The sequence below is a fragment of the Mastigoproctus giganteus genome, chromosome 1, assembly GCF_048544385.1.
Source record: "Mastigoproctus giganteus isolate SK-2022 chromosome 1, ASM4854438v1, whole genome shotgun sequence".
Classification (NCBI taxonomy): domain Eukaryota; kingdom Metazoa; phylum Arthropoda; class Arachnida; order Uropygi; family Thelyphonidae; genus Mastigoproctus; species Mastigoproctus giganteus.
In genome coordinates this window covers 197,231,692-197,256,204 of record NC_143575.1, presented here as the reverse complement: position 1 = coordinate 197,256,204, position 24,513 = coordinate 197,231,692, and the positions used below count along the sequence as shown (strand labels likewise).

The window sequence follows — 24,513 nt, the reverse complement described above, 5'->3', positions numbered from 1 at the left end:
CTAATGGGGGATTTTAATTTCCCAGATACTGACTGGAATTTGTGGGTTGGTCACTCACACTAGCAAGGCTTTTGTTGATTTATTGGATGATTGTTTTCTACATCAGCATGTTTGGGAGGTAACTAGAGGGAGTAATACTCTTGATCTGATTATAAGTAGTGATTCTTCATTCATTAAGAATCTGCAGATAAAGGAATCACTAGGTGGCAGTGACCACAGTGTGCTGAAGTGGGATTTACTCAAAGGGGTAACTACCATCAGGGGTAAAGGGAAAGGTTTTTGCTTTCGTAAAGGCGACTACGATGGTCTGAGACAGTATTTAAATTCTATACAGTGGGACCAACTGATGATGTTACCAACAGCAAACTCAAAATGGGAAGCATACAAAGAATTTATCTTGGAAGCTACTAGGCTTTACATACCAACTAAGAAATATTGTTCAAGGTTCAGACCTAAATGTATGTCAGATGAACTAATGAGACATATGGCAGAGAAGAGAAAAATGCATGGGATACATATAAATTAATGGGTGACATGGAAGCTTATGATAGATATAAGCTGGTCTGTAACCTAGTCACAAAGAAGATTAGGCAGGCAAAGGCAAAGGCAAATTATGAGAAATCCTTGGCAAAGGATGCAAAGCAAAACAACAAAGAGTTCTTTACCTATGTAAACTCTGGAAGGAAAGGGATAAATCAGATTGGTCCACTGGATATTGATGGTTCGACTGTTGATGATCCTGCTCAGGTGGTTAACAAACTAAATGAGTATTTTGCATCTACATTCACCCATGAGGAGTTATTCAGCGAGGGGAATACCAGAGGTGAGATAAACTCTGGCAGTGAGCTAGATGATTTTGTAATAACTAAGAGGAAAGTGGAGGAGAAATTGATGAAGATAAACATAAAAAAGGCACTCGGGTTACATGGAATCTGTCCAGTTATATTAAAGGAAGCAGCAAAGGAAGCAAACCCTTAGCCATAATTATGAGAGCTTCTTTGGAATCAGGGTAGGTACCCATGGACTGTAGATGTGCAAATGTGACCACAATTCACAAAGGAGGATCAAAGGGCAACAAAAGTAATTATAGACCTGTTAGTTTAACTTCTGTTCCAGGAAAATTAATGGAGGCACTGGTTAAAGAAGCACTGCAGGATCATCCGGACAAGACTTCAGTTATAGCTCGGACACAGCATGGTTTTGTTAAGGGAAAGTCTTGTCTGACCGATTGGATACTATGATGTGGTCACAAAGTAACTGGATGCAAAAAATTATTTTGATATCATATACTTGGATTTCAGGAAAGCTTTTGATACTGTTGCATGTGCGTGGAAGACTACTGTATAAATTGGAGCGGTATGGCATTAAGGGCAAGTTGCTACAATGGATAAAGGGATAGTTTAGTGGCAGAAGACAGAGAGTGGTAATCAATGGACACTGCTCATCGTTTACTAATGTTATTAGTGGAGTCCCTCAGTGTTCAGTGTTGGGACCATTGTTGTTTTCTGTATTTATAAATGATATTGATGATGGTATATCAAGCTTAATGTCCAAGTTTGCAGACAATACGAAGGTTGGCAGGGTTGTTAAGGACACTAATGACAGAACGCTGCTGCAACAGGATCTAGAAAAGTTGAGCAGATGGGCTGAGAGGTGGCAAATGAATGTTAACATTGACAAATGTAAAGTACTGCATATGGAAAGCAGTAACCCCATAGTAACGTATCAACTCTGTGGTACTACACTGACAGTGGTAGAGAATGAAAAGGACCTGGGGGTAATTGTGCAGGTAGAGATGAAGTTCTCTGAACAGTGCAGACGGGCTGAATGGATAGCTCATGGTGTCTTGTGAATGATATACAGGAATTTTTCTAGCAGGGATAAGGAGGTGATTATTCCCTTGTATAAGGCAATGGTCAGGCCACGCTTTGAGTACTATATACAGGTCTGGAGGCCTCATTTCAAGAAGGGTGTAGAGCTGCTGGAATGAGTACAGAGAAGGGCAACAAGATTAGTGAATGGAACAAAGGGTTGCTCTTACGAAGAAAGTCTTAAATTTTGCAAATTACAGTGTCTGGTGACTAGGCACCTGCGAAGTGATCTTATTGAGGTGTATAAAGCCTTGAATGGTTTGAGAATGCTCAGTGCTGATGGGGTTCTTCCTCTTGCTCAGAATAATCACCCAAGAGGGCATAAATTCAAATTGAGGAAAGGCAGATGTAGGATAGATGTGTGGAAGTTTGCCTTTAGCCAACGGGTAGTTGGTTGGAGGAACAGAATTCCATCCTTTGTTGTGGAAGTTGATAGCCTAAATAAATTTAAGGCTGAGCTAGACAGGTATTTGGAACAAATGGAGGGGTGAAATGGGAGTGGGTTTTTTTTTTTTTTGACTGATGCTGTATAAACTTGCTTTCTGGCATCATATGCCTCTACCAATGCTAATGCTAATGTCATGCTGCTGAAATTTGTATAGCATTTTTTCATGTGGAAGTGTCAAAAACTTTACTGAAATTCAATTATATGATGTCAGAATTATTTTTTGCATCCAGTTCTTTTGTTACTGTATCATAGTAGCTAATCATATTGGTCAGACATGATCTCTCCTTAACAAATCCATGTTACAATTGTCATATAACTGCATTCATGCCTAGATGGTCCTGCATTACTTCTTTAACCAGTCACTCTTGTTATTTTCCCTGGAACAGAAGTTAACCTTATGGGTCTGTAATTACTCACTTTGCCCCTTGATCCCTTTGTTTTTTTATGAACAAAGAAAGAGAGATGAAGAGCACAATTTTCACATTTCCAATGTATAGTGCTGGTGATCCCAAAGTTTTGGTTCTTTTTCCCACTCTCTTCCTTCTTGTATATTAATGACCTTCTTCTAATGACTGGAAATCCTCTATATAGTTTTGCTAACAATAGCATACTAAATTCCACCTTGCAGTTTGAGAAACAATTTCATGTGTGTACACTTTCAACTTCTCAAATATCAAACATTAATTTAAGAAATTAATGTTGGATACTTGAGATAATAGTCTGCAAATAATTCTCCAATATGGCAAAGAAAACTTTGTTAACTTCAGTTTTAAAACTTGGACTTGTTTCGGTTCTACCAAAAAAAAAGTCTACTGCTTCTGCTCTTTTTCATCAATACCTAGATTTCTAATCAAGATCACATATCTGTCTTAAGGATTACTCTGACTTCTAATCTCTCTTGACATAAGCACATCACATATATTACTTCCTCTGCATATATATAAAAAAAACAAAAAAACTGGGCTTTCTGTTTTTCGATCTTGGCATTACTTTTCTTCCAACATCTGCTGACTCTGTTGTTTGTTTGTTATTTGGTTTTTAGGAGCATTAGCAACCATGGCCATATTGCTCCGGGATATGCGGTGGTCATTCCCTAACCTTTCCGCATCCTCCGTATTTGGTGGTGATGGGCTCGAACCCCGGTCTAATCAAGAAGCGTGTGCTGCGCACTGCTGCTGCTGCTCCTTCCCACCTGGCTACTGAGGCGCTGCTGACTCTGTACAAATCTCAAATTCATCATACCATGAAATAATTCACACATCTGGAGTTTGTTTGTTTGTTTGGTTTTTAGGAGCATTATCAACTAAGGCCATATTGCTCCCTGGATATGCGGTGGTCATTCTCTGACCTTTCCGCATCCTCCGTATTTGGTGGTCACGGTCTCGAACCCTGGTCTGATCAAGAAGTGTGTGCTATGCACAGCTGCTCCTGCCTACCTGGCTACGGAGGCACCACATCTGGTGTGGTCCCCTCTAGAACCTCTCTCAAGCTTTTAGATTCCATTCAAAAGAGGAATGTCAGGTTAATTAATGGCCGATCTCTTACAAAGTCTCGCTGCTGTAATTTAGTTTCTGCTGCTTGCCTTTTCTGTAGATACTTCCATGGGTTTACTTTTCTGAATTGGCATTACTCTGCTCTCTTTGACACGTCCAAATGCATATTGCAACCAATTAGCATTCATTCTCTGTCCAACTCCAAACTCATAGAACCGATTCTTTCTCTCCTTTGTTTATCCCGTCTGTGGCTGTTCTTTAGAACAACCTTTTTTGATGTGTATTTCCCCAAAATTACAATCTTTAAAAATTCCAGTCTAATGTTATGAAGTATCCTCTGTCTTCTGAACCTTTAGCTGATTCATGATTCTAGTACTATAGGTTTGAATACCTTCTGTGTTTGGGGTTTTCATTAAAAAAAAAATAATAATTTTTTTAAAAAATATGAATTGAAACTATTCTCTTGTTTTCTGTAAGCTTATGAACTACCTTTGAGATGGTAATGATATTATCTGAAAGTGGAGCTCATTTTTTTTTTTTTATTTATCCTTTAACTTTTGTAAAAATTGTATATCTAAGAGCTGTGTATATATATATATATATATATACACTGAGCAATCACCGAATTATGACCACCTTACTAATACCATGTTGGGTCACTATTTGCCTAGGCTTTGAATCCACTAGCTGTCTGAAAATGTCTATAGGGATCTTGGAGTCATTATTGCTTGCTTGCAAGCTTTCCACAGTGACAGTAGATGACACTTTCATGTCCATATGCTTCACTTCCCATTTCAAAACATTCCACAGGGTGTTCATTTGGATTGAGGTCAAGCAAATTTAGAGGCCATTCAAGGTGGGTGATGTTTTCACTTGTGTTCCTCAAACCACTTATGCACAGTGCGGGTGTGAGGACATAGCACATTATTATCTTGGAAGAATCTATTTGTGTCTAAGAAAAATTGCAATATGGCAAGGTGCACATGGTATTCTAAGAGCTGCCAGTAGACCTCACCAGTGAACCATTGGTCCATACGCACCGGGAGTCCTAGTTCTTGCCAGCCAAACATGTCCAATGTTAAGCAACCATCATCACCTGCCTTGATAGTGGGCACTATGTTTGATGGGTCCATGGACTCATGTTGCTTGCATCACATGTAAAGGCATCCATCTGCATGTTACACCAAGTATTTGGTCTCATCCAACCAGCACACTTTTTTCTAGTCCTCCAGTGTCCATGAATGTCCAACCAGTGTGTTGTTGACACCATCAGGCCGGATTTAGGTATTGCGGGGCCCCCTAAGCACAAAGTTTGCCCCCCCCCCAAAGTTTAATTTTTAAAAATCTAAAAAATATACTTATTATTATCTCTTTATATATAATAATAATAAGATTCTTTATTAACATAAATTTTATACAATAATGATTCTGTACACAGAAATCCAGAGGAATCTTACAATTTGTTGCTTATACAAGTGATTTTGTTTTATATAAAAAAAAAAATATATATATATATGTATATATAATAATAATAATAATAATAATAACTATATAATAATTAATAGATCAAAGCAAAGATGATAATCAGAATGTAAAATGAATGAAGTAGTAATTACAGCGAAAACGGACTACAAGTTGAGCAGAACATGAAATGACATCGGCTAGCTAAGATCGGCACTTACACAAATGTCCACAGGTCGATGTCGATGTTGAGCGAGTTGAGAGTGTCCAGAGTCACATTAGGGAAGTGTCTCCTGAAATTCTGTAACCGCTGGAGCCTTGAGCACAGGGAGGGAGTACTACGGAGATGTCTGCCTGGCAAACGCCAACCAACCGTGTTCCAGATGTTGATGTGATCCTGCTTAGCTGAGCACAGATGAAGGAATGACTTTATTTTTAGCACATGGGCTCTGTGGACTATGGGCGTATATTGCAGGTTGCAACAGAGAGTAGATTTAGATGTTGTGTAGTTCTGGTGCGACCACAAGTTGGCCCACTTCAGCACCCAGAATTCGAGGCCCATAGTTTCCTGAGGCTGATGGGTGGTGCCGCCGACCAAACCTCCACGGCATAGGAGAGCACACTACAGAAGTAAGTTGCAAGGTACTTCTTGATTATTTTCTTATTGTGCGTTTTGCACAGATCAATTTTCATTCCCCAGAATGCTCTTAGGGCTTTGGAATACTGTGCTTGGATTTGTTTTTTATATGTGAGGTTGGCATCAAGGATTACTCCTAGAAATTTGACGCCGTCTGTGGGAGTCAGGACCTTTCCTGCCAATTCCGGAAGTAGAGAAGATGCAGTATCAGTAGAAGTCATTCGACTTGGCGTAAAGATGAGATAGTTTGACTTCTCTGGATTGACTGACAGGCCAAAAAATTTAGCATACTTATAGAATGTATTTAGGTAGCTGTTTACAGATTCAGAGGCAGTTTGTCTTTCTTGTGCATCACCAACATGGCGTTTGCATGGCAAACGCCATGTTGGTGTTTGCATGGCAAGTAGCAAACAATATCATCAGCATACGATAGGAAGGCTGGAATTTGATCCATTAGTGGAACGATAACAAGGCTGAGAGACAACCACCTTGTGGGATCCCGACTTCGACGCTTTTAGTGACTGTAATGCCATCACCTTTGAAGTGAAGCATTCTCCTAGATAGCAAATTATTAAGGATCTCGAGCATATTTCTGGATATCCCGTAGAATCTTTCAAGTAAGGCAAGAAGGGGTGTTATCTGGACTGAGTCGAAAGCAGCTTTCATGTCCAGAAAAATGGTGTGAAGATCTTCGTTGTCATTCCAGGCCTGAAGTATTTTCTGTGATAATGACTGTAGGCAGGTTACGGTAGATCTATTAGGCATGGCATAATGGGTATGTTCTGGCCTATGCGCAAAGATTGCGAGTGCTACATCATTATAGATGCACTTCTCGAGGCATTTCAGGAAGGGAGAGGCAATTGATATTGGCCTGAAGTCAGCCGGTCTTTTCGCATGAGGCTTTTTCGGAACTGCCACGACTCTGTATGATAACCAGCTTGAAGGTACCTGTGCAAATTTGAGAACTTTGTTGTAGAGTTGAGTGAGCTCTTTGCTGATGAAATAAGAAGCAATTTTTAGACTAAAAAGAGGTATTGCGTCAATTCCTATGGTGGACTTGTCAGGTAGAGAATTTATTATTTTTATTAGTTGTTCTTCGGAAATTTCTGTATTACTAGTAGGTGAAGAAATGTTAAACGCTTCGTTCCAAGGATATGCTTCGGACTCACGGTGATCTCGCTTAATACGGAGCACATGCTCACACCATTCCTGGACATCAAAAGATAGAGGGGTGCAAGTATGACTAGTGGACCACACACGTTTTCCCCTGGATAGCCGGCCATTCATGAAATTGTCAATAGAAAATTGTTTCCTCTTCTGGAAATCCATCCTTGCTTTGGAAAATTTGGTGTATGACTCTTGTGAAGGCGACTTCTTGTAAGAGGCATGGGCTGCCTGTTTTTCCCTAAAGGCCTTGGTCAGGAAGTCATTCCACCATGGCTTTGAGTGGGGACTTAGGATGCAAGTTTTGGACATTGCAGACCTTGTAATGAATTCCATCCATCTCGAAAGCCAGTAGGCAGCCTCATTTATGTTAAGCTCAGCCAGTATGTTCCATGGGTAAAGTTGGAAAAGGGTAGTAACTTTTCCAATGTTGATGTATTTGGGATTGTATATTCTCCTGACAGTGTTTGTAGTTTGTACTTTTCTACGTTCATCCTTAGGTGCCTGCATAGATATCATCGCAGCAATCGGAACATGATCGGACGGGAGGAAGTTCTCAGTTATGGTCAGGGTTTCCTTTACTAAACAGTTTGAGAAGATGCGCTGTAGGGTGGCATCGCCGTGTGAGGGAGGAACATGAATAAGACCAATATAAATACATATGCGACAAAGAAAAAAATTACTTACAAAGTTAAAAATATATATTGTATTTCCCATTTAAATACATTCATTCACATCAAAATCATTATAACATTTTTTTTCTACTTTTGATGGTGGAAAATTGGTCGATTATATCGTTGAAGCAAAGAGTTCGCAGCTTATCGTGTTCCATACTCAGAATACTTAAGTCGACTAATTTTTCCTGAGACATAATCGTGCGCATATAGTTTTTTATTCTTTTCAGTTTACTGAACAATCGTTCTCCAGTGCAGTTCGATATCATCAAACTTAAATACAAACGTAAAATCGTTTCAATGTTCGGAAATGCTAGAAAAATGTTGTCCTGGCATATAAGATGGTACAGCTCTTCGTGATTGAACTTGGTATTAGGGTATGTGTCTTTCATATACGTGAAAAAATTTAAAATTTCGATTATGGGATTTTTTCTGGGGCCCCTAAGCTACTGCTTATTTTGCTTATACGTAAATCCGGCCCTGGACACCACACACACACACACAGCATTAGCCGCCAAGAGTGATCATCAGTGAGGAGAGGGTGTCTCTTGGGTTTTTTGCTGTGGAACTCTATATGCCTGAGTGTGGGGCGCATCATCATTTGGGATATTGTTCTTGCACTTCCAATACTGTATTTCAATCTCAACTGTCACACAGTAATCTATTGTTCAGTCTGTACAATGCACTGCACTCTTTGCTCACCACAAAGATCCACCTTATGTGATCCTTTACAGTTCTGTCGGGGTGCAGTGTTTGACCCATTCTTTGTACACCTTAACCACAGTGGACTGTGGGCAACTGGCACAAGATGTGTTGTTTCTGATATGGAAGCACCCAATGCATGAGCTCGTGTCCTTTTGAAACTCTGTGATATCTGTTTCTTTACACTCTTACTTGCACAACCAGATGCAAATTACCACTTCTATAATGCAGGAAGCTGTTTGGCATTTTATACTGCGAGCTATGCAGTATAGTCCATTATGGATGGGGTGGTCATAATGCATCATAATTCAGCGATCACTGAGTGAATACAGTAGAACTTTGATTGTCTGTCATCCTATTTACCATCAGTCTCTATTAATCATCACTTAACCGTACTATGCTGTAATGCATTGTGATATTGGCGCCACGTGTCACTCAATCTTTGTTTGCAACTCGCTGTATACGGTCGTACTTTAACCTCTTGTTTCATATTTTAATAATTTTTATTTAGTAAACCCATTGAAATGACAGAGAAACATAAGCAAGTAGTGTTGGGATTATCACAAAAAATTGAAATAATCGTCTGAGAAAGGGTGAAAGTGCTACAATTATAGCATCGGTTTATGGAATAAAAAGAACAGCAGTAAGTGATATAAAGCATGATGTAGACAAAATTGAAAACCATGTGTCGAAAATGGAAACCACTGACGGTAATGTTAAAAGTCATAAAACAATGAAGCTTACTAAATATGAACAGTTGGATACTACAGTGTTTCAATATTTTGTTCAAAAATGTAGCCAAGGAATTCCATTTGTCAGGACCTATAATAATGGAAAAAGCCATTGAAATCAATAAAAAAACTAGGTGGAGATCCTTCATTCAAGGCTAGCATCAGATGGTTGGAAAAATCTAAGTTTTGCCATGGTATTTGACAGTTGTCGATACAGGGTGAGAAGCTAAGTACAGATAGAGCTACAATTTCTGTTTTTCCTGAAAAACTACAGAAGGAAATAGCTGATCGAAGTTTGGTTAAAGACCAAATATACAACTGTGATAAGACAGGCCTTAACTGGAAGGCACTGCCCCAAAAGACACTGGCCTCAATGACTAAACATATGGTACCAGGATATAAGATGCAAAAAGATTGCCTCACTATAATGGTATGTACTAATGCCAGCAGTAGTCATAAATTGCCTTTGGTTGTTATAGGAAATCCAAAAATGCCTAGATCATTTAAAAATATTAATTTAAATGCTTTGCCAGTTAAATATTTCTCACAAAACAATGCATTGATGAGCCAAGATATATTTCATGAGTGGTTTTATAAAATATTTGTATCATGTGTAATATCACATTTGGCATCAAAAGGTTTACCACAATATGCAATGCTACTGATGGACAATGCGTCTACTCATCCCATACACATATATGATTTTAAAAGCAATGATGGCAAAATATCATGCCACTTTCTGCCAGCAAACACAACATCTCTCATTCAACTGATGGTGTGACCGAGAGTATGTAACATCATTATCGCAAAATATTCATTCAAAAACTTGTTTCGGCAGAAAATAAACTAAATGTGGTACAGTTTTGGAAAAGCTATACTGTAAAATATGCAATTTTCAATGTCGCTGATGCCTGGAATGATGTTCCAGTTCAAACAATACAAAGAAGCTGGAATAAGTTGTGGCCAGAAATATATTCAAGTCATACAGACACCATTCCAAAAGAAACTGAAATATTGCAGTGTTCGAATGTTCCCGGTTTTAAAAATATTTCAATGGAGGAAGTAAATGATTGGCTGGATGCAAAATTTTAGACGACAATGAAATTGTGCAAAGAGGAATGACAATTTCAGATGATTTTGAAACTGAAGAAGAAGAAAAAGCTGCCACTGATGAAACAACAAAACATAATTAGCTACTGTGAAGCTGAAACTATGTTGTCAAAGTGCATTGAGTGGTTGCGTAGCGTCTGCTTCAAGAAGAAGCAGATGCTACGCAAGTGTTATTTTTGCGTAAAATTCGGAACATTGCCAAAAGGCTCGAGGGGCAATGAAACAAAAGAAATTGACTGACTGTTTTAGAAAAGAAATTTAATTATGTGATATTGTTTTCTTTTAAATTTTTTTATGACATTACTAGACCAATGTAAGTCGAAATATTAAAAATTGATATGTGTATAGATATCTACATGTACTGTTATTTTTTGATGCCCGGTAAAAAATAAATAATAATTAGAGTTTAATTAAATTTCATTAGGTTATATATTATATAATAAAAAGTTAGATGACCCAATCTATTATATGTACAGTGGTACCTTTTCTGTGAGTGTTTTGCAAGACGAGCAAAAATTTTTAATAAATTTTAACTTGATAAACGAGTGAGGTCTTGCAATATGAGTACAGTCAGTCCTCGTATAACACGTGTTTACACTACACGAATTCGATCATACACAATTTATAAATAGAAGAACGATGTCGTATATAACACGAACCGAATTCGCTTATGCACGATTCGCCTTTGTGTTTACAAGAAATGGCAGTCGAACGCAGAATCACCCCAACCGAACGCAACACGATAGGAATGAAGAGAAGAATCTGAAAATGTATTTATGTTTTTTTAGATCAGTGAAGGGGGAACACGTTTCACCATAATAATGTAAAAACCAACACAATTCCAGCTATCGGTATAATCGCAAATGCAATTAGATCGAGTTTACTACCAGTTTATAACAGATTCCACTAGTAGAAACCCAACTGGAAATTGTTTTTATTGTTTTATGGTAGTAACCCCCAGAAATGTGCTTTAGTAAAATGTGAGGTGTTAATAGTGTATCTCTGGCTTTACGGTGTTGTTTATTCAGTTGCTACACACGCGCAGCTTTGTTTATGTGTATCAAGGGTGCCTCCTCATTTTGTAATTGTGCTTTATTCCCTAAAAATTGACTGCCGAGCGTCACATGATCACATGCTGATCGGGTAATCATCTCACATGCTCGGTCTCAGTCGGCATACCTCATTTGTATACAGTCACCTTGTAGCCAAATTGTAGTCAACATCCGTGATAGCAGTGTGACCACGTGTATGTGCATAAAGCACTTTTTTATTTTGTGTTCAAGTGTAGTGACTGTTCTTTATTAACTGTACACTACGAAAATGGCCCCATTGAAAAAAAGGGTTGAAAAGGAAGGCGGTAAGAAGAAGGAGATGATTACTGTAGAAATTAAGAAGGAAATCATCGGGAAGCACGAACAAGGTATGAAAGTGGCCGCCATCGCAAGGTTTTATAAGAAGTCTACGTCAACGATTTGCACAGTATTAAAAAAAGAAAGAAGAACTAAGGGGAATAGATGTTGCAGAAGGAGTCACGAGAATATCAAAGCAACGGCCACGTATTCTGGAAGATGTAGAAAATATGCTTTTGGTGTGGATAAACGAGAAGCAACTAGCAGGTGATACTGTGACCGAGAACTTGATCTGTGAGAAGGGAAAGGCCTTGTACACTGACCTCGTAAGTAAACTGCCAGGTACATCTACAGAAAACGAAGAAGACTTCAAGGCGAGCAGGGGATGGTTTGATAACTTTAAGAGGAGAAGTGGCATCCATAGTGTTGTGAGGCACGGAGAGGCTGCAAGTTCGAAAGCTAAGGCAGCTGAGGCATTCGTTTGCCGAGTTCCAGAAGATCATGGTTTCCAAGTGTTACCTGCCGCAGCAAGTTTTTAATTGCGATGAGACAGAGCTTTTTTGGAAAAAGATGCCACAGAAGATTTACATTACAGCAGAAGAGAATGCACTGCTCGGTCACCCTCTTACTGTGTGCTAATGCAAGCGGTGATTTGAAAGTCAAGCCCCAGCTCGTGTATCATTCTGAGAATCCACGAGCCTTCAAGAAATGCAAAGTGCAGAAGAGCCAATTAGACGTTATGTGGAGGTCCAACAGCAAGGCTTGGGTCACTCGTATCTTGTTCGTTGAGTGGATCAACGAGGTCTTCGGTCCTACAGTGAAGAAATACCTTTTAGGAAAAAAACTGCCGCTCAAAGTCTTGCTGGTTATGGATAATGCTCCTGCTCATCCTCCAGGCCTTGAGGACAACTTACTGGAAGAATTAGAGTTCATTAAGGTCAAGTTCCTTCCTCCCAACACTACTCCATTACTGCAGCCCATGGATCAGCAGGTCCAGCTGAAATAGGCACTATTTCAGCAATGCTTCGAGGTGACCGAAGGAACTAACTTTACCCTCCGAGAGTTTTGGAAAAATTATTTCCACATCGTAAACTGCCTCAAGATCATCTATAAAGCCTGGGATGGGATCACCAAGAGAACCCTCAATTCTGCTTGGAGAAAACTGTGATCTGATTGCGTTGAGGGGTTTGCTCATGAACAGGAGCTGCCAGTTGTCGATGAAATTGTGTCCTTGAGGACGACCATGGGAATGGAGGTGAATAAGGACAACATTCAAGAGCTGGTGGAGGAAACTGATGAATCTGCATCGCGAGCAAGAGGTTATGGAGGAGATCTCGTCTGAGGAGGAGGAAAAAATGGAGACATCCCTCTCTTCAAATGAGATTAGGGAGGTGTGTAAAATGTGGGAATCAGTGCAAAATTTTGTAGAAAAGCACCACCCGAATACGGCTGTGGCAGTGCGAGCGATGAATCTGTTTAACGACAATGCAATGTCATATTTCCGTGAAATCCTTAAAAGGAGGCAAAAGCAAGTGTAATTGGATAGGTTCCTTGTTAAAGTCGCACAAAAAGAAAAAGTCAACAGATAGCAGTGACAGTGAAAGTCGCCCTACCCAATAATTAATAAATTCATTGCTTGATGTATATTAAATTTAAATATTAAAAATATAAAAAGGTATGTATGTATTTTGTATTAATCATTTTTACAGCGTATGAATATTTTTGAGTTTTGGAACAAATCATCTGGGTTTCCATTATTTCCTATGGGGAAATTTGCTTTGATATAAGAGTGCTTTGGATTACGAGCACGTTTCTGGAACGAATTATGCTCGCAAACCAAGGTACCACTGTATAATGTTTTTAATGTACACTAGGGGGCTTCGTCCCCTGCTCGCTTTTCTACATAAAATGTAGAGATATACGGAGTAAGTCAAATCTTTTCTACACACCTGTCAATACGCACTGATCGATATGTAATCAGGAAATGACCCATGTAATTATTTACATAGGTCACTTAGAAAAAGGCCTTTTGCTTAGGGTTTCATAATGCATGAGGAATATTGTTGCATCTGAAAGATCAGGACTAAAATATTTAATTGAAATATTTACAAACTATACAAATATTTAAAATATTTACGAATACTATATACAAAAGTAATTGCCTCGCCCTCTTCTCCCATTAGCTGGAATAAATATCACTAGGAGGAAAACTTTTTTAATGTATAGAGAGAGATTCTATTATCTGTATATACAAAAAACGTTACAATGGAACATCAAATGGTAGTATGTGCACGAGGTTGGTGAACATTATGGAGGCAGTTGTCAATAATTAATTGCATTTGTAGTGATGTAATTGCTTCACCCTCTTTTCCCATTAGCTCGAATAAATATCACTAGGAGGAAAACTTTTTTAATGTATAGAGAGATATTCTATTATCTGTCTATTCGATTACCCTGACGGATAATTGATGTTCTACTGTGTGTGTGTATATATATATATATATATATATATATATATATATATATATACACTCCATGTGTACACTCAAATTATGATCAAAATTTCAGGACTGACATTTTATATTGAAACTATGACATTGTAGCAAGTTGCAGCTTGTCATCACATATTTGGTGATTCAGCTAGTAATGTATGAATCACCATTTTATCTACAATCACTCTGAATTAGCATATGAATTAAAGTGTTTTATTGTTTCATTACATTTTAAAATTACCGGATTTTACTAAGCTGTGAATTTATATCAATGTTTCTTTCAAATTAGGGAAAAATGTTTGACTGACATACTCTTAGATATACAGACAGACAAAAATAAAAACAGCTTTCAGAGAATATGATGTATGTCATTCAGATACTTTCAGTGGTTGACAGAGTTTTAAAGTGAGCTGCTTGTCCATTGGAGATGCTCCTTACTCTTTCTGCCATTCATCTTCAAAAACCAATGATCCAGTCACTCTTTTTCATGATCTGATCAGGAGTGACTGATGTTTAACTATCTTGAAAGTTGCTATTAAATGGTGGTATTTCTTATGGGACATAGCACTCAACTTTAACACAAGGTTTAGGAATGTGTTGCATTTCAGCTAAGATGTTTCTCATCCTCACTGATGAACACAGAGAGCAGCAAGTTCTCATGTGTCATGACCTTTGTCAATATGCTGCTTATGATCTACACTTCATTTCTTCAATCATTACTGGTAATGATTCATGTGTATGTGGTTATAATTCATAAACAAAGTCATGTTAAACTTTTTCTTCTCCAAGACTAAAAAAAAGCAAGATAATCTTGATCAAATGTAAAGCTCACACTTATCATATTTTTTTTACTATAAATACTACAAAACCTGGAAGACAAAGGCAGAGAAGGATAAATGAAATTCATGAGTTTTTGGGTAGTAAATGGATGGCCAGTGCTCAAAACAGAAGGAACTGGAAAGTTGCTGGAGAGGCCTTCATCCTGCAGTGGATTGAAAATGGCTGATGATGATGATGATGACTACAAAACAGTTCTATGGTGATTGTGCAATGCTATTCCAAAAAAAAAAAAAAAAAAGGGTGAAGAAGAAAAAGTATAGTAAAATGAGCTACAGGGAATTGGCACTTGCATTACACCAATTCATGTGCACACTTGTTCCTTTCCATTCAAGAATTTTTGTGAAGTATTCCATTAGTATGGTCCCCTAATCTGTCATACTCACCAAATTTGCCTTACGGTGATCCCCCCCCCACAAAAGCTTAAAGTCACTTGAAAGGTCTCAGATTTGCAATGATTTAAGAAATTATTATTCAGAATATGACATAGTAGCTACTAGCAGTTTCAAAAGAAGCTTATCAGGAATCCTTCCAGAAATGTTAGAATCAGTATATGGTATAATCAATGTCGAGAGACTACTCTAAATGAAATCCATGTGAATAACCAATAAGCTTTCATTTTCCAAATATTAGTTCTGTTCCCAACTTGTTTGATCACGCCTCATACATTCTCCATTGGTTCTTTTCTAATTTTGTGTATTTTTTTAAAAATAGGTGTACAGTACATTTTTAAGTTTATCTACAGGGACAGAAGGTAGGTTATCAGTCACATGTTTCTATCTTTCCAGTGCTAGGATTATCTTTTATAAGTCTTACTACCTCATTGTTACTGTTAATTATCCAAGCGCTGTCTAAATTTTTATATATTTTTTTTAATATCTTTTCAGTCTTACTAGGAATCACCTTAGTATAAATAACTCTTCCTGCCACTGGTCACATATCCAAAACTAACTAGTGTCCACAAGACACTAGTTAGTTTTGGATATGTAAAAGTCTTGGATATTGGAAAACAAATTTTCAGAAACTTCTCTTCATTCCTATTTACGTATTACAATGATGAAGGGAAAACAACCAACAAAAAATGCAAGTGGTGGTAGTGCCAGGAAACAAAACAAAATTGATTTAGAAATGAAGATGAAAATGATTAACAAGTACGAAGCAGGACAAAGTTTGTCATCTATTGCATGGAATTAGGTCTCGCTGCTTTAACAGTGAATACTATTTTAAGGGACAGTGTGCAAATAAAAGAACATGTAAAGGATCAATGCATTTAAGATCAACAGTGACCACAAAACAGTGTTCAGGTGCTATATCAAAGATGAAAAAGCTAATAATAATATGAATGGAAAATCAGATTCAGAAGCGAGTGCTCCTGAGTCTAATGACCATTCAAGCAAAAGCAACAAGTATTTATAAAGATATTAAGGATAAGTACAGTGAACCCCAACCCAAGTTCATGGCAAGCAATGGAGGGGTTAATAGGTTCAAGCATCGTGCTGGTTTTCACAACATTAAAGTATGCGGAGAAGTTGCCAGTGCCGATTCTGCAGCTGCAGAGAAATTTTGTGATGTGTTGAAAAAAATTATTGATAAAGGCGGCTATTCAAATTTTTAATAGCAAATTTTTAACGTTGATGAGACTGCCCTGTATTGGAAAAAAATTCCAGATCGAACATACATTGCCAAAGAGGAAAAGACAATGCCAGGTTTCAAGGCTTCAAAAGATAGGGCCACGCTCATGCTTGGGGCTAATGCAGCAGGAGATTACAGATTAAAACCACTGCTTGTGCACCATTCTGGAAATCCTCATGCATTTAAGGGCATCAATAAAGCAACCCTATCCAATCATAAAAAACAAATTTTCAGAAACTTCTCTTCATACCTATTTACGTATTACAGTGATTATTAAGTATCTCATTTCCAATCAAACCAAAGCATAGATAACAATATCTCTCTCTCTTTAAGGATTGGTTTAAATGCTGCTCATCACCGAAGTTGAAAGATATTGTAAGACAACAATGTTCCTTTCAAGATTTTGCTTCTATTAGATAATGCTCCTGGACATCCTACACATCTAGTTGATTTCAATTCGAACGTGAGAGTTATATTTCTACCGCCAAACACGACTTCACTCATCCAATGTATGGATCAGTGTTATTTCTAATTTAAAAGCATACTATTTACACACAACATTTGCTCAGGCATTGCTGCAGTAGATGGTGAGAAAAATTTTACTTTAAGAGATTTTTGGAAATCTTACAATATTTACCACACCATCTTAAACATTAATAAGGCCTGGGCTGAAATTACTAAAAGTTGTTTAAATGGCACAATGAAGAAAATATGCCTGTGGCATGTAAAAGGCTTTGAAGGATTGGAGAAAGACGAATCATATAAAGAAGTTACATATAAGATTGTAAATGTTGCAGAGCTACCTCAGTTGGAGGTTGATGCTAAAGACGTGGAGGAGTTAATAGAGGAAGAAGAGAAGGAATTATCTAACTAAGAATTTATTGACTTATAGGCAGCGATAGTGAAAGAAGAAAATGCTGACGAAGCTCAAGATGAACCAAATGAAGAGCCGAGACGCTTCATCACCAGAGGGATGGCAGTTGTTATTGTTATTTGGTTTTTAAGAGCATTAACAACTAAGGCCATATTGCTCTAGGGATATGCGGTGGTCATTCCCTGACCTTTCCGCATCCTCTGTATTTGGTGGTCACGGGCTCGAACCCCGGTCTAATCAAGAAGTGTGTGCTACGCACTGCCGCTCCTGCCCACCTGGCTATGGAGGCGCCAGAGAGAGAGATGGCAGTGGAATTTTGTGAAATTGCATCGTCAATGGCGAGGTTTGAGAAGATGGATCCTGACAGCGAACGATTCTTAAAAGTTATCAGAGGAGTGAATGATATGCTTGCTTGCTACAAATAAATTTACAATGAAAAGAATAAAGCCACCATCCAGTCATCCATTAATGTTTTTTTGTAAGGTTGAGCGGCCGGCCCCCTCTAAATCTCCGCAGTGCCGTACTTATCAGCTGAAGACGTTGATTCTGGCAATGATGCTCAAGGGGTAAACTTACTGATGCTATGCCTGTTTTCTCTCTTTTTTTGTAATTTTATAATTTTGAGATTTTTTTAAATTGCACGCTTTTGTAATTTTTCCTGTGCATGAGATAAAAAATTAAATCAATACAATAAATAATTCTATTTACATGTTCGTTGAACATTTCTTTTTTGATTCAATCAATGCATTGAGCACAATTGCGAATGCTGCACAAGCATGGGGAAAATTCCAACTAACGTAGAGTTCCATGGAACGCAACCCATACGTAAGTTGGGGAGTTTCTTTATTAACTTCTTTGTATATGTCACTTTTGGATATTTTATTTTTAAGTATTTCTGCATGAAAACTTTTTATAGTAAATGGAGAAGTTTTGTAGTTTTATCTACTCTCATAATTATACATTTATCTTGTAACTCTTTGATTTGTCATTTAATGGTTGTATGCATTTAAAATCATCTGATTGTTCATGTATTATGCAGTTTCTTATTTCTTTGGTAATATAATTTAGAATAATTCTAATCCAGTTATTAAAGCATTCTATAGGCAGATTATACCCAAAAACCAATTTAAGCTGAACATTAAAAAATCATAATATAACTTCTTTCTTACTTTATATGTTTTCTTTCTTACATTATATGAGTTCTTTCTTACATTATATGGGTTTTGTAAATAGCCTACTTGTAAATTTAAACCTGTATCTCATCAGACTTCTCAGTTCTTCACCTTCTACTATATCCAGGTCACCTGGGATATGTAGGTGTTTATTAGCAAAAAGTTCATACTGAGTATTTGCTACAGTAACAGAATTTCTCTGTTATCAGATCTTTGGTTATATAGTTATGGTTACAGATTTGTAATCCTGTAGTAAATTATGATTTTTTAAATATCACTTTCTATTTTATTTGGTCAATTTTTATCTTGGAATTTTATATTTTTATGATATTTTCTGTTTTCTTTTCCTATATATTGGCCAATATTATTTATGAGGGGTAACATTTTTAAATTTATAGGTGCTAAATATGTACACTAAAGTAAGTAAAGTGAAGTAAAGCTAGTAAAATATATGTTATATACATGTGTGGGTGCAGGGTCATCAAGAAATAAACAGCAGTTTTGAATGCCTTTTTATATATTGTGCTGTCATTGATGAGTTCGTTGCTACTAAACACATGAACATGGGAGTGTATTATTCAAATAAAAACATATTTACTTATGATCCCCCTGTGATTCAAGGCCAATCTCAGACATAGATTGGGCTTACTGCAATCTTTTCACGCAAAAAAAGCACACTGCTCGTTTGTATACTCCTTACTCACATAATTTTTCTGATAGGGTACAATATTAACTCCTCCCACATCTTTCTTGTTTAACGCCAATACCAACCCAATATATCAAAAAATATTGGCATTTAAAACTGTTATATCTTTTATTTTAAAGCCCTATGTGTCTTGATTTTTTAAGGAGTCCTTATGTGTTGTAATGTAATAACTAGATTGTATGTATAGCTTAGCTTAATTTTCAGCACTCACCTCTGAGTGCTGAGTGCTGAAAATTAAGCTAAGCTATACATACGATCTAGCCCTATGTGTTTATGTAAGTGTGTGTTTCATAAAAAGTATAACTGTAAAATGAAAATATATATTAAAATAATTTTATTTAATTTTAGGAGACACTTTATCCAACTTATGTGTTGGACTTGATGACACTCTGCTGGTCTCAGCAACCACAGGAGAGACCCTTAACATCAGAAATTGTCTCCATTGCTACAGCACCTGAATTTCTGCACCTTTTAGATGTGATATCTCTACACACTTCAGCATCTGTGTTAAGTGCAATATCAACTCAAATTGTTAGAGTTCTCCAAAATGATGGTAATTGTATGTGTGAATACTTGAAATTTTTTAAGTTAAAAAATTGATATTATAGGGTTTGCCATTTAATCTCACACATTTTAAAATACAAAAAGGTGATTAAAAATACTTTTTTTTAAGAAAAATGGACCGTAAAAGTGAAGTATAACATGGTACTTCCACAACATGGTTTCACTCTACACGACTGATAAATTGCGACAATCCTCGCACAACACGGTACTTATATAAGATGGTTAGAGAATTACGCAAAACCTCACATAACGTGGTATCTTTGAGCTTTTGTGCAGGAGAAACCCTGCTATTATGTTAGTGTAATTTTTCAACATTTCCATTCTTATTGTGAATCCCCACTGTTGACTTGCTAGTCATTATGCAAAACAAAAAAAAAAACAAGAGGAATCCCCGTATTTTATTTTTTGGGGAAATCTCCATGTTAGTTCTGTGCTATTGAACTTGTGGTTGTTAAAGCACCACAAGAATCAAAGATACAAATTTTGAAACGTGTTAAAAAAGGTGAAAGGTATCATATATTGCAAAAAGTTTAAATTTAAACAAAGCAACAATCCAAACCATAAATAAAAATGAACAGAAATTAAAACCGCTGTTGCTGCAGGATCTTTCATTTCCACAAATATGACAGTTTGTCCCCGAGCACTAATAATTGAGAAAATGGAAAAGCACTCAGTATTTGAATTGATGGGTTTAGATATTACTATTTTAAAAAAAAAATTAAGTTTCCGAAGAAAAAAAAAAAGGCGTATTTTTGTTTAGCTTTTGAAACGTAACCCAACTTTTTGTACAAGGGTTACCTGTATACACTCCTTAAACATCTTAGACAAATATTTTACTTTTTGATTACAATATCTTGAGCTTGTTTTCCGCTACTCTTAATGGTATATTTGTCTGAATTTCTTCTTGATTTGATCCTTTAATTTAACAGCCTTTCCAATGCCTTGCCCAGAACTGGCAACAACGCAATGAGTCTATATGATTTTGGATCTGTCGGAAGTTTTTCTGAAGTTTTGGTTTTCTTTGGTTTTGTTTGCCTGTTTCCATGAAGTGAGAAAAGTTCCCACTTCTTATAAGTAATTATTAAATAGCTATAGGAGATGGTATGGATGGCTTTTGTCTAGTTCTTTTACCATTTTGATTTTAATTAGGTCATTGCCTGGACATTCATTGTTTTTTGTTCTGTCTAATGCTGCAGATAGTTCCTCATGGGTGAAAGGCATTTTAATCTCCAGATTTTGATAGTTGTTTTTAGTTCATAATGTTGACAGTGCATTGAGAATATTGCTGACTGTTTCCTTCCAGGTGTTGGTAATCTGGTCAGCTTCAGTGTTTGTGGTGTTAACCACGTCACCTTTTGGCAGCTCACTGGTAACAGTATGATAAACTACTCCCCGTGGGTTGGCATTACCAGTGGTACCAACAGGTTCTTGCCAGCAGTCCTTTATTTCCTTCTTATTAGCCTTGTATATTGGTTCCTTAAGCTTTGATATGCTTTCCTTTTGGCATTTATCTCGGCTGACGGCCAATTTGTTCTGGATCTCTGGAAATGCTTCCTTGCCTGGTTCACCCTTTGCCAGAGAGTATCCAGTCTGGGCACCACCAGGGAACTGCATAAGGTCTGGGTTGTTTTTTTTCCTAATGAAGGTGTCAGCTGCTCTGATAATAGTATTTGTAAGTCTCTTGACCTGGATTTATTTGGATGGACCTGATTGTTCTCTTCTGGGATATCTCCGATAAGAGGGATCCTAGGGCTTCTTGATATTTCTGCAAGTTTGCTCTTTTCATATGATATCAAATAATATCATATATTGGAGGGGAGATTCAATCCAGTTGCCACACTAGCTGAAAGATTATATAATGGTTGGATATGGTCCTGGCCTCCTGCACATGAGAGTTTATGAATTTGTGTGCTATAGCTTGTGTTGCCACAATAATGTCAGTCACACTTTCGTGCAATGTATTGCTGTACATTGGCAGATTGTGTGGCTGGTTTAACACTTGAAGTGATATTGTGGCTATGAAGTCTTCCAGTTCCTGCCCATTGAAAGTTCCTGATCTGTATGATTTGTGGCGTGCCACAGGGGAGATCTACACCTTGAATCCATTGATATTAGAATTTTTCTGCCAGGAAGCTGATTTAGAGCTGTTTCAAAGTACTGATAGAAGGGACTATACTTTGATTTGGTCTGGAGTACATTGTTAATGTACAAAGTGATCCCAGTGAGTGTGGGGGGGAGTAATCTGTGCACAAACTGCCAGTAATGTGCACAGGCTATTTATCTTGATGACAGTAATGTTTCTATTTCTGACTTCTGTAGCAGCCCACATGGTATCTGTAGTTTCTCCAACAATTCTCTAGGTTCTTGGGTATCCTTGGACCCTGCCTCCATAGGTTTAGGACTCCTCGATACATGCTATGGCAATTTGGTTTTCCTCCATAACTGTTTTCAGCAGATCAGCTACTGCATATGCTTGCTGGACATTCAACTGTAAGAACTTCAAAGCTTGATCACTATGGAGATTTGGAGAATATCCATAATCTAGCTGGTTAACAGCCTTAATATAGATGGGGCACTTAGGGTACCTCAATGAGTGATTATGGGACAGCCCAACAGATTTGCAATTGGCACATTTGGCCTCTTGCATTTTCCTACAATCTTTATATTCATGGCCTCTAACAGTGCAGTGTCCACAGGTAGTCCCTTTTTTTGGAACAAGTGAACTCGACAGTGATTCCTTTGGATTGCAAAAGTGCCAACATATCACCAGTAAAGGTGGTTCTAGGAGTGAAGTTAGTAACACAGACCAGTTAGTCTAACTTCAGTGGTAGGGGAAACCTTAGAAGCAATGATTAAGAGTGTAATCCAGGGATATTTAGATAGATATGGCATTTGGAATAACACATGTGGTGCACATGAATTGGATTTAAAAATGCAATTTTAGCATAGTTTATTTCGATTTCAGCAAGGCATTTGACTCAGTCCCTCATGAAAGGTTATTGTATAAGCTGGAATATGTTGGAATTACTGGAAAAATTCTAACATGGATTGCTGGGTGGCTGCAGGGCAGAAGGCAGATGATTGTGATCGATGGATATTCTTCAGATTGGTGTAGTGTCAGGAATAGAATCCCCCCTCCCCCAAGGATCTGTTCTTGGACCACTGTTGTTTCTGATTTTCATAAACTACATTGACGAAGGGATAAAGGGCGTAATGTCAAAATTTGCAGATGAGATAAAGATTAATAGAGTAGTTAATGATCAATACCAAGCAGCATCCCTTCAGGATGACTTGAACAGTCTGCAAGAATGGTCAGAAAAGTGGCAGCTATGTTTTAATGCAGCAAAATGCAAGGTCTCACACTTGGGGAATAGCAACCCTAAAATAAATTATACACTTGATGGGATTGAATTAAGAGTAGTAGAGGAAGAAAGGGATTTGGGAGTTATAATATGAGCAGATAGGAAATTGTCTAAGCAGTGTAAACAGGCAGCCAGGAAAGCCCATGGTGTCCTATCGATTGTTTATCAAACATTATACTGTAGAGGTCCTAGTCCCACTTTATAATGAAATTGTAAAACCACATTTGGAATACCATATTTTTTAAAAATTTTTTTTTTATTTATTAGAACCTATAGTACTTAGTACCGTGCTTGGGTTGGAGGTTGAGAAGACGAAAGAAGATATTTGTTGACATTGGACTTGAACTTCTGTAGATTGTAATTTTCAGGAAATACGTATGAAGGAAGGTTGTTCCAGAAAACGGTAGTTGAATGAATAAATAAGGAAGATGAAAAGTTGGTTCTGTGGGTTTGAAGTTGGACAGTAAATGGATGTTGGCTGGTGGCGGCACGTGTTCGGACCATTTTGAAAGAGAGAGCGGGAATTATAGAAGCCAATTCAGAAGAACAGTGCCCATGGAAGTATCTGTAGAAGAGGCATGCAGCAGAAACAGTATGTCTATGAGAAAGCGAGTGGAGAGACTCTGTTAGAGATGAGTCATTAATTAACCTAACTGCCCTCTTCTGAATGGAATCAAGAAGCCTGAGAGAGGTTTTGGGGGCACCACCCCAGATGTGGGAACAATATTCCATGGCAGGGCGAATTTGCGATTTATACAGAGTGAGCAGCTGTTTGGAAGAAAAGTAACGCCGAGAGCAAAAGAGAAAACCAAGTTTTTTAGATGCAAAGGAAGCAATATTTGTAATGTGCTTGTGCCAAGAGATATTAGAAGTCAGGGTAATCCCCAAAAGAGATATATCATTTTGCCTAGAAATCGGAGTGTCACTAAAGATAAGCATAGGAGCAGAAGAATCCTTTTTGCGAGATATAAGACAAGACTGAGTTTTAGAAGGGTTGAAATCAACTAAGTTGTCTTTGCACTACTGGAGAATTGCCTGAAGATCGGCATTTAAGGAATTGGTAGCAGATTTTCGAGAAGTTGAAGCTGATTGAGCAAGACAAGGTTTCTCAAAATGGAGAGTTGAATGCAATGTGCTATCATCGGCAAAACTATGGATAGGATTTCCAGTCAATGGAAGAAGGCCATTGATATACAACAGGAAAAGAGTGGGGGAAAGAACTGAACCTTGGGGG

The 24,513-nt window shown here is 37.5% G+C and overlaps 1 protein-coding gene across 1 annotated transcript in view; it reads left to right on the top strand.

Annotated features, from left to right (window-relative positions):
* The window catches only part of LOC150091432 (leucine-rich repeat serine/threonine-protein kinase 1-like), a 595,643-nt gene that overhangs the window by 499,920 nt on the left and 71,210 nt on the right, over positions 1–24,513 (top strand). Inside the window, exon 27 of the mRNA XM_090390319.1 lies at positions 19,702–19,906. Coding sequence (XP_090246445.1) covers positions 19,702–19,906 — 205 coding nt within the window. The remainder of the gene's footprint in view (positions 1–19,701; positions 19,907–24,513) is intronic.